Genomic DNA, 10062 nt, shown 5'->3' on the forward strand with positions numbered 1-10062 from the left:
ACATTTGAAGATTAGACCTCACCTGTATCCAAACCCGTCCTCTTCTATCTAGGGTTTTCGCTCACTGAACTTTCGCCAAGAATTCTCTCTTCTACCAACACCTCGCTATCTAACTTGAATTTTGATCTTCACCCAATCCGATTCGCTTCCTAGGGCGTCCCAGATAATCCAGCTATCTCTACTTTCAGATTCCAGGTTTGTAAGTCTACTTGCTCTGCCTCGAGTTTTTCCGCGAGAAATCTTGCAATTTCTGAGCGTTGTTTTTCATATTTGTAATTATTGTTTGGCATTTGAATCTTCTGCGTGTGGGAAAGTGGAAGAGGGGGTTGCATTTTCGCTTTTATCTGTTTGGGGAAATCTGGGACTCGAAAAAAGAAGGGTAGTTCGAATCATGCTTGTTCGGATGTTAATTCGACTCCAAATGCTAATAGGGGTGTTGATTTGGATTCTTCTATCGTTTTAAAAGAGCCCATGAGTTTAAAGAAGATGGGAATAAAAGGTTCCAGAGTTATGATTTTGTTGGTGCTCTTGAGCATTATGAAATGCACTTCGTCTTACTCCCAAATCCCACCCTGATCGAGCTGTGTTTCATAGCAATAGAGCGGCTTGTTTGATGCAATTGAAGCCAATTGATTATGATACTGCTATTGCTGAGTGTACCATGGACCTCCAGCTCCAGCCCCAATTTGTACGTGCTCTCCTTTGGAGAGCTCGTGCTTTTGAGGCCATTGGAAATTTAAAGAAGGGGGGTTTGAATCATGCTTCTTCAGCTGTTAATTCGACTCCAAATGCTAATAGGGGTGTTGATTTGGATTCTTCTATCTTGTTGAAAAGATCCCATGAGTTGAACAATCCTATCATCCATCCAACTATAGTTGTATGTGAGGCCTAATCGTTATTGGAGTTCATTTCTCGAACCCGTAGTGGTTCCTACATCGTACTATCATACAATATGGCATATCTATCGAATCATGCATTATGACAAGCTCATAAGCTTATACTAGAGTCTATGCATACTAATGATGATTCCTTAACAAGCTCATATTCTATGCTTGCGATCATGATTCTACTAAATTAGGTCATGCTGCCATTATTCAATCACGTATTTGAGTTCCTATTCACAAGATTGACATGCTTATCATACATATCAAGTCCAAGACTTGTTTAGGAGCTTTGATATGCTACGTACTTGTATCGCTTAGCCCGTTTCTTGTGTAAAACGTCCTTAAAGTAGTTATTTCTTCCCAAGTTCTTCCGATTACACCTATACTTAGTAGTATTTAGGGTTAATATGAGCCAATATTGATAGAAAAGGTCAAAAGGAGTCGAACGGGACAAACTGAGGTCTGATACGCACTCCCACGTGGCCACATGCCCTCCACGTGCTTCTTCACTTGTCAACAGCTTTGGCCACTTTCACCTTACCCGCACGTGAGTCTTACGTACCAACCATCTTCTTCCTCGCGAAAGTTGCAGAATTTTCAGAGCTTTTCCAATAATTCCCGCTATGTCCAAGGTTACCTCTCCGCAGTTTCTTCTATGACATTGTAGACCTACTCCTAACTAATCCATTGAGACAAGCTTGAGCAAGTTTTTTGCACTATACGTCATGAAATTAAAGCTGGAATTTCGTGGGTCTTTCCAAACATTCACCTCTTATGTAAGCCCCTTTCACGCTTGGTTTCCTCCCAATTTAGCATTGTGGTCGTATTGTTCTCCCTCCTATGAACTCAAGGCATGCTTCAACTTGCCAAAACATCCATGTAAATCTCCTTGAATCTCAGATTTTCAACTTGGTTTTGGGTGGGTTTGTTTCTGCACACGTTCCTGGTTTTTCCCTTGCTCAATCTCACGGTAGTCTACTTAAAATGCCCTTTAACACTCCTTAACCTTCTGCCAATTCACTTGCTTTCCACCACGGCCTGAGATTATTCTCCACCTATGGGTGTTCCTTTTCTCACGCCATAGCAGCAGCGTTTTTTTTAATAGAATGTTATATCATATATATTCATATTATTTATAAATTTGCTCTATTGCCAGAGAGGAAAAAAGGGCGATAGAATGGGATCAAAGAGGCAAAATGATAGTGTCGTAGATGAGGAAGAGTTGGGTCCAGACTTAAAAAGGCATAAATCACTTGGAGAATTGTCACCTTCTTCTCCACCTGCCTCAGAGAACCCTCAGCTTCCTGGTTTTAACTATGGCGATGATGATGAAGAAGAAGATTACAAATCTAAACAAAATGGAAGTGGATATGATGGAGATGAAGGGGATGTTACTGATGATGAAGAAAATGATGAAGATGAAAATCATATAATGCGAAGTCGTGATGTTGAAGTTCGAAAAGATTGTCCTTATCTTGATACCGTAAACCGTCAGGTGCATTGCTTATCTCTTATTTGTACATCCATTGTGCATTTCTGCATCTTAGGGTTAAGATCACTTTGTTATTTACTTCTTGCCAATTCATATCTGTTCATGCTTTGTAGGTTTTGGATTTCGATTTTGAAAAGTTTTGTTCTGTCTCTCTGTCAAATCTGAATGTTTATGCCTGCCTAGTATGTGGCAAGTATTATCAAGGGAGAGGGAAGAAGTCTCATGCTTACACTCATAGTCTTGAAGCAGGACACCATGTGTACATCAACCTACGGACAGAGAAAGTTTACTGCCTTCCTGATGGATATGAGATTAATGACCCCTCGTTGGATGATATTCGATATGTCCTGAATCCAAGGTTTGCTTATACTTCATCCATTACTTGGTTTGCACACTACTAGGGCATGTACAATAATGTTTCATCTTCAATGTTCAAGGAAAAATTATGCTAATGCCACCACAACACCCAAAAAGAAAAAAAGAAAACAAGAAATAAGAAAATCCTCGAGTTCTAAGTTCAGCACTTCTAACCTTGTCTTTAGCTAAGATATACATCCTCAAAGATTTGGGAACTTTATCACCTTTGAGACCTTTTTATCTTGCAGTTTAATATTGAGTCCTGGTTGGATTGGAATTTGCGAGCAACTAGTCTAGGGAAAAGACTAGACCAATATCATTTTGTTATCGCCTCCTGGTGTAGGTCCAACAATTTATTTTGTTATTATCCTATTTCTGGTGCTTGTGCTGATTGGAGGGCTTAATTTAACTTCCATTTGTCTGGTTGGAGGCTGTCCTCCCCATCTTTTGTACATTTCAGTATCTTAATTAAATTTCCTTTGGAAAACAATTATCCACCTTTGTCCATATTTTGATTTTCTCTTTTAAGCTTTTCAATTTTTTCATGATCTTAAAATCTGGCCATTTTTCTGAGCTATCCTCCTCCCACCTCCGATTGAGTCTGGATCCTGGAGCTAATCATTTTGGAATTTGAAAGAAGAATACTCGTGGATCCAACAAAAAATGGAGCATGACCTGATATCATTCATTTTCTTCAAAACTTTGGAGTCTATGAGTATATCTACCCATTCTCTAGTTACTAAGAAGAGTCCACTAGAACTGTTGCCTCCTCTCTTATATTGGGGCAAGTGTAGTATTACTGAAGGAAAGATCTACCAAATTCAGTTTATCTATCAATTCACTAGAGCATCTTATGCTTCTCTTTGTTCTTCTAAGTTCCACCTCGTGGGTTGAAGATCCCTTCCCCCTTGTTTTTTGCCCTTGCAGAAAAAGTAACCCATTATTTTGAATGAAATTTGAAGTGATGGATCTACGACAAACATTGACAGTTCCATTATATAATTTGTGTTTGCACCCATTATCTTCGGTAAATACAGATGTGAAGCATCATCATGGGTCATCAAATCATGAAATCCCCAATCCTATTTGATGTAGGACAGTGATAGGAAATTTCTTGGGAAATGCATATGCGAGATTTAGGATTTCTCATGGCCATAGAAACCATATCCAATGTATTTTAGTGGAAAAGCACAACATTAAAATTAAAAGAAAAATAGAAGGGATGCTTTAAAATTCCACACAGGACCTTAGTAGTCCAACTAGGAAATATTTCTTTGAAAATTTGTCTTAATTTTTTCCGTTTTAGAGAAAAGTTAATTGCTCATTAGAAGAGTATAATCCCTACTCATGTAACATCTTGTTAGACTTAAATGTAAACTTAAAAATTAAAACTAGGATTTCAAATAACTAAAGCTTGTTTAAATGAGACAAATTATTAAAGCAAATCTTCAAATTTGAGCAAAATATGAAACCTAAAATCCTAATAATAATAATAAGAATATAATAAATTATTGTGCTTGACTATGAATAGATGTTATACTGTCTTTAATGAAATATGCTTTAATGGTCCTTTTGGCACTGCGTGCAGGTTTGCCAAAGAGCAGGTTGAGCAGCTTGACAAGAAGAAGCAATGGTCTAGAGCACTTGATGGTTCTGATTACCTTCCAGGAATGGTAATTATATTTTCATTGTATTTGTGTTATCTTATCTGTTAGATTGGCATCAAGGGCTAAATTTGAATTTGGTGGAACCAGGTGGGGCTTAACAACATTAAAGAAACTGATTTTGTAAATGTGACAATTCAATCCTTAATGAGGGTTACACCACTCAGGAACTTCTTCCTCATACCCAAGAACTATCAGCACTGCAGATCTCCACTTGTCCACCGGTTTGGTGAACTCACACGTAAGATTTGGCATGCACGAAACTTCAAAGGACAGGTTTGACTTTACTGTTCATTGATGTTCTTCTCGGTGGTTGAGTTTTTATTTTTTAAGTTCAAAGATTTTGAATCCTTAAGAATTTATAGGTAAGCCCGCATGAATTCCTGCAAGCAGTTATGAAGGCTAGTAAAAAGCGTTTCCGAATAGGTGCACAGTCGGATCCTGTTGAATTTATGTCATGGTTTCTTAACACACTACATTCAGAACTGCGAGTTTCAAAGAAAAGTAGCAGCATAATCTACGAGTGTTTCCAGGTTCTCTTTAATTTTCTCAAGTAATATTGTGAATTACGTTCCGATGGTACTAGTAAACTGAAACTTATGTTATATATTTATATTTTGGATAGGGAGAACTGGAGGTTGTCAAAGAGATTCACTCGAAAGCTCTCACTGAGAAGAAAGAAAATGGTGACGACCAGGATGCTGGAACTGAAGGTAGCAGTGTCATAATGGAAACTTCAAGAATGCCATTCTTAATGCTTGGATTGGATTTACCGCCGCCACCTCTTTTCAAAGATGTTATGGAGAAAAATATAATACCACAGGTAGGTGTAATTTTCTTGCTGGTTTCTTTTGTACAGGAGGGTACTTATACAGCCACTTGTTTCCATTTTCTCTTGAAAGTTTTCATTTCATGCTTAGTTCAATATTGGAGACTTGTTTGATTTTGAGAGTACTCAAGATTGCCATGACTTTCTCCTCCTGGCTCTCTCACAACCCCTTCCCTTCTCCATCATCAGACTACCAAACCATGCTGACCACTATCCCCGTTGATCATTCCAGCCCCATTCACCATGTGTTTTCTTCGTCCAATTTATTTGACCATCAAGGAGAAAACCTTCTCTATCCAAGTTGACTCTAGATCTATAGGTAACAGTGTCTGCATAGCCGAAGCTGATAGGGATAGGTCTGTATCCATCTCCATTCTTTAGAGTTCTCTATGATTCATCGAAAACCAGAAGTTGGTGTTGAGTGTATCTCTGAACCAAAAGCTTTTCAAAGAAACAAGAGTTGATAGATCAAATTCTTTGGTTAGTGAAACTTTCCAGCAAAAGGGGTTAACGCTGTAGAGTTGGTTAAGTTGGACTGTAGTGGAGGGAAAAGCCGTTTACTCATTCCAATAGGTGATCAAGGAAAAGGATGGAATGATTTTATAGACCTCATTAGCATCCACTCTAATTCCAAAGGGGACAACTTCCGTCCCCCGTTTCAAGCGTTTAGGAGCTTGACTTTCTGCTATTCAATAAAAATGGTTGATAAAATTTGAGGTCAGCATGGGTTCAAGAGTGAAATACCTTTTAATGCTTCTTTTTGGAGGCAATAATTGTAAGAGGAATAAAAATTTGTTGGTTGTTTCAATAGTTGCTGTTAGGAGAATTGGCGAGCAAAAGGCTTGGGAACATTTTGTAGTATTAAAAGTTTTCTTCTTTTTCTCCCTTATAAATGTTGGATATTATTGATTTTGGAGAAATCTTCAAACCTTCAAGTTTTGTAAACTTCTTTTCTATAAACGTGAATGAAAATTAGGCTTCTTTTTCTAATTTCGTTCTTTTGCGTACGTCTCTCATGTCTTTTAAGTTTCTTTTAATAGAAAGGTTTCTCTTATTTAAGAGATTATAACTTGTGGTCAATTAGAAGTAATTATGTAATTCTTAGTATATCTATGACCTAAATTTTGAATGTCCGTTTATGTATTTCTTTTCTAGGTTCCACTCTTCAACATTTTGAAAAAATTTGATGGTGAAACTATCACAGAAGTTGTACGGCCACGTATAGCAAGGATGCGCTACCGTGTTACTCGATTGCCTCAGTATTTAATTCTTCATATGCGGCGATTTACAAAGAACAACTTTTTTGTGGAAAAGAATCCCACTTTAGGTAGTGACTTGATTGCATTATATTTGTGAGAATATCACTGCGGAATGAAGCCTTCTTAATGAACCATCTTTTGGTAATTTAATAATTGACATTTTGGTCTCAGTGAACTTTCCCGTCAAGAATCTAGAATTGAAGGATTACATCCCCTTGCCAACTCCTAAAGAGAGTGAAAAGTTACGTTCAAAGTACGATTTGATCGCAAATATTGTTCACGATGGCAAACCCAATGAAGGGTACTACAGGGTATTTGTACAGAGGAAGTCCGAAGAATTATGGTAATTCTTCTTTCCCTTTTTGTAAATGGTACCCAATGATCTAGAATGCCTGACCCCATTGCGTTCAAACGTCGATATTACAGGTACGAGATGCAGGATCTTCACGTCTCAGAAACACTTCCTCAAATGGTTGCTCTATCTGAGGCTTATATGCAGATATATGAACGGCAGCAATAGATAGGAAGTTCAATAGCGCAATTAGTTGGTTTATTTCCCCTCTACAATATATGCATCTGTACTTAAACAGGAGATGATAGTAGATAAAGGAAGCTTCTTGCTGCTAATCTCTTCGTTTAATTGTAGAATCAATTGAACATACTTTGGGAAATTGGACTGGAAAGGTCTGGACAATGCTGCTGCTGATGCTGCTGCACACCAATTTCTGTAAAGCAGGTGAAATTTTGTTGCCTAAACTACTTGAGTTTTTCTGTAACAAACATAACATTGATGATTATGATATAGATAGTAAGGCAACGGGATGAGTTTTATGAGTTCGGAGGATTTGTATTTGCAGTGATTTGGTATGAGAAGGCATAACTGTGAGAGTTTGTAATTTTGAGTATCTACTGGATTTTTGTTGCTTGTTTTGGTAGGCTGTGTAGAACATATATTCTTGAGTTTACAGCGTAATAGACAGCCTCCTCTGATTAATAACACACCCTTTAGTACGCCCCTCTTCCCCTCACCTTCCTCCCAAATTCTCATCTTCATTGCCACTTCTTTTAGTTAGTATTGCCCCACTTCGTTTTTTTTTCAACTGTTGGTTTCGTTCTTAAAACTTCTAATCAAGTTTAGTTTTGGGAAGCGTAGATAATTAGTATGATCTCCAGTATGATCTCCCCGGATAGCTAGTATTGATTCTTAGTGTAGTCACTGACGAGTCAAACTCAATTAAGTGGAGGAACATCTTAATTCTCTCTGACTTGGTAGCTAGTTAGTATTGCCTTAGTGTAGTCAATGACGAGTCGAACTCAGATAAGTGGAGGAACATCTAACCTCTCTTGATAGCTAGTATTGTCTCTTAGTGTAGTCAATGACGGGTCAAACTCAATTAAGTGGAGGAACATCTGACGTCTCTCTTTGACTTGATGGCTAGTATCGGCTCTTAGTGTTGTCAATGATGAGTTAAACTTAGATAAGTGGAGGAACATCTTGACGTCTCTTTGGCCTGATAGTTAGTATTGTCTCTTAGTGTAGTCAATGACGGGTCAAACTCAGGTAAGTGGAGGAACATCTGTCTCTTTGACTTGATAGTTAGTGTCGCCTCTTAGTGTAATCAATGAGATAAGTGGAGGAACATCCGACATATCTCTGATCTAATAGCTAGTATTACCTCTTAGTGCAATCGATGACAGGTCAAACTCAAATAAGTGGAGGAAAGCTTATTATTTTACCGTTTTAGAAGTTTCGAGAATCGATTACTTTGTTTATTACGTATACAGTTAATGACTAAAATCTGTTTGATCTGGTAGTTTTTAAACAAGTACAAATTCACAATAAGCTCTATAGTTTAGCCATTAAAATATTCCATAATTTTCAAACACTTAATAAAATTCCTTCCTTTGATTTCTAATTTTATAAACTGCACACATTTTATAATCCCTTGGCTTAAAAATAATAACAATAAAACACGTGTCCAAATCTTAGTAGAATGTGCAAGATAACTGTAGGCAACTCCACAGTAGATTAGGACCCACTGAGAAACCTCTGGAAGCAACGGAACCCTAAGAACTGAGCACAGAACCTCTCCATTTCATCGCCGCCTCTCTCCCGGCAAACCTCCGCCTCCATCTCCGCCAACGTCTCGTCCCAATTCCTCACAAATCCGTCGCAATCCCATCCGTTGAAGTCCACCTTCGCCTCCGACACGGCGTCCAAGATCTCCTGCAAGCCGACGATCCGACGGCTCACTTTCCTCCTCGCCTCCCTCACCGCGGGATCGATCCCCGGCACCGAGTCCAACCTAAGAAGGATACTCATCAACGCCTCGTTCATCCTCAGCTTCTCGTGATCGTTGCTTCTGACGGCGTCGACCGTCTCCTGGCGCTGAATTAGAGCCTGGATCTGATCGGCCTCTCTGTCGATGGCGGCTATAGTTTTGTAGAGACTGCGGATCCGGTGAGAACGGTAGGCGGCCTGGATCTTCGCGGCAGCGGAGGATTGAAGGGAGGGAGGAGGAGAAGGTTGGAGAAGGACAGGGGTGGAATTGGGAGGGGTAGAATGGTGATTATTAGAAGAGTAGGAGAAAGAGGTGGCGGTGGCGGTGGCATAGTAGAAAGATGTGGAATTCATGGAGGAAAGCGATGGGACGGTGAACGGCGAGGTAGAAGAAGAGGGGTGAAGGGAGTTGGACCGTTGTATTCCGACGATCTCTTTTTTAAAAATATGTTTGCTTCAAATGCCTCAAAATCTCAAACCCAATTCATACTATTTTGATCATTACATTACAAAGTGAGTTCTTCTTTAAGTGTACAAGAAAGTGACATCTTTATTCAAAAGTATGTTACCAATCACAACCTATTGTTTTGCTTTGGGCTTTCTAAAAAAAATCGGATTGGACTTCCCAAAATCCTTCGTACCAATGAAGATAGTATTCTTCATTTATAAACTCATAATCTTTCACTAATTCACTCTCAATAATCTAATTGCCCGTCACTCGTCATAATAGCTCTAAACTTTAATGCATTTAAACTCCTGAAGAAGCGATTAAGAAAACATTTTAGAGCATCTAATCGTGCTTAACTAATTATCACCACCCGCCATAATATACTTAATTATAAGACCACATTAGAAAGGAAAAAAAATGTTTCATATGATCCAATAAGATAAGTAAAGGGTGAAGGGCAAAAAGGTGAGAGTGAGATAAGACATGGCAGTTAAGGGCGGAGAAGAGGCGGAAGGAGTGGGCGGAGCTGCCGCTGAATCACCGTCCGACACGTCGTTCGTTGTTTCAACTCCTGTCGTTTTCATTTGGGCCTTCTGTTGGGTTTGGTCTTGGTTTTGGGCTTGGGCTTCCACTTGTACGTGCAGTTTCAGGCCCTTTTTGCAGCTTTCTTGTTTGCTACTCGCGAAGTAGCGGATTCCCTCTCCGTTTAACGGCACGATATCTATGCCGTCAGTGTACATCCTGATGAAGTTGCTTACATCGCACGCTTCGTATTCCTTCTTGCTTTGCAGCTCCACTATCTTACCCTGTGCCATCGAGTATGCGAACCCTGCACCCCCCCCCCCCCC

General features: G+C 39.2%; 3 protein-coding genes across 6 annotated transcripts in view; 1 reads left to right on the forward strand and 2 right to left on the reverse strand.

Annotated features, from left to right (window-relative positions):
- Positions 1 to 7484, forward strand: LOC111495660 (U4/U6.U5 tri-snRNP-associated protein 2-like). Of its 4 annotated transcripts, none has more exons than XM_023145792.1 (11): positions 2 to 195; positions 2041 to 2379; positions 2490 to 2734; positions 4322 to 4406; positions 4488 to 4673; positions 4763 to 4930; positions 5023 to 5220; positions 6382 to 6553; positions 6657 to 6828; positions 6912 to 7033; positions 7132 to 7484. In XM_023145792.1, exons 2-10 carry the CDS (start codon positions 2062 to 2064, stop codon positions 7003 to 7005), a joined length of 1638 nt encoding a protein of 545 aa, XP_023001560.1. In that variant the 5' UTR covers positions 2 to 195; positions 2041 to 2061; the 3' UTR covers positions 7006 to 7033; positions 7132 to 7484. The 4 variants fall into 4 exon arrangements, with proteins under 4 accessions (XP_023001559.1, XP_023001560.1, XP_023001561.1 ...); XM_023145793.1 differs by having other exon boundaries at positions 6912 to 7029; XM_023145791.1 differs by having other exon boundaries at positions 1 to 199; positions 6912 to 7484.
- An 853-nt stretch (positions 7485 to 8337) lies between these two features.
- On the reverse strand, positions 8338 to 9250 carry LOC111495688 (BAG family molecular chaperone regulator 5, mitochondrial). Its single transcript, XM_023145843.1, has one exon. The coding sequence runs from the start codon at positions 9118 to 9120 to the stop codon at positions 8515 to 8517; it is 606 nt and encodes a 201-aa protein (XP_023001611.1). The 5' UTR covers positions 9121 to 9250; the 3' UTR covers positions 8338 to 8514.
- Positions 9251 to 9560: 310 nt separating this feature from the next.
- LOC111495690 (uclacyanin 1-like) overlaps positions 9561 to 10062 on the reverse strand; it is a 1731-nt gene continuing 1229 nt past the window's right edge. The window contains exon 2 of the mRNA XM_023145846.1: positions 9561 to 10043. Within this exon, the coding sequence (XP_023001614.1) occupies positions 9637 to 10043 (407 nt within the window). The 3' untranslated portion in view covers positions 9561 to 9636. The remainder of the gene's footprint in view (positions 10044 to 10062) is intronic.

Source organism: Cucurbita maxima, unplaced genomic scaffold, assembly GCF_002738345.1.
Source record: "Cucurbita maxima cultivar Rimu unplaced genomic scaffold, Cmax_1.0 Cma_Scf00021, whole genome shotgun sequence".
NCBI lineage: Eukaryota > Viridiplantae > Streptophyta > Magnoliopsida > Cucurbitales > Cucurbitaceae > Cucurbita > Cucurbita maxima.

Bases quoted from the DNA above. Each gene is read 5' to 3' on its own strand.
- LOC111495660 (XM_023145791.1), top strand. From the start codon at position 2,062: ATGGGATCAAAGAGGCAAAATGATAGTGTCGTAGATGAGGAAGAGTTG. The intron at 2,735-4,321 runs GTTTGCTTATAC...CACTGCGTGCAG, and splicing joins CGATATGTCCTGAATCCAAG to GTTTGCCAAAGAGCAGGTTG. The intron at 5,221-6,381 runs GTAGGTGTAATT...TTTCTTTTCTAG, and splicing joins AGAAAAATATAATACCACAG to GTTCCACTCTTCAACATTTT.
- LOC111495688 (XM_023145843.1), bottom strand. From the start codon at position 9,120: ATGAATTCCACATCTTTCTACTATGCCACCGCCACCGCCACCTCTTTC.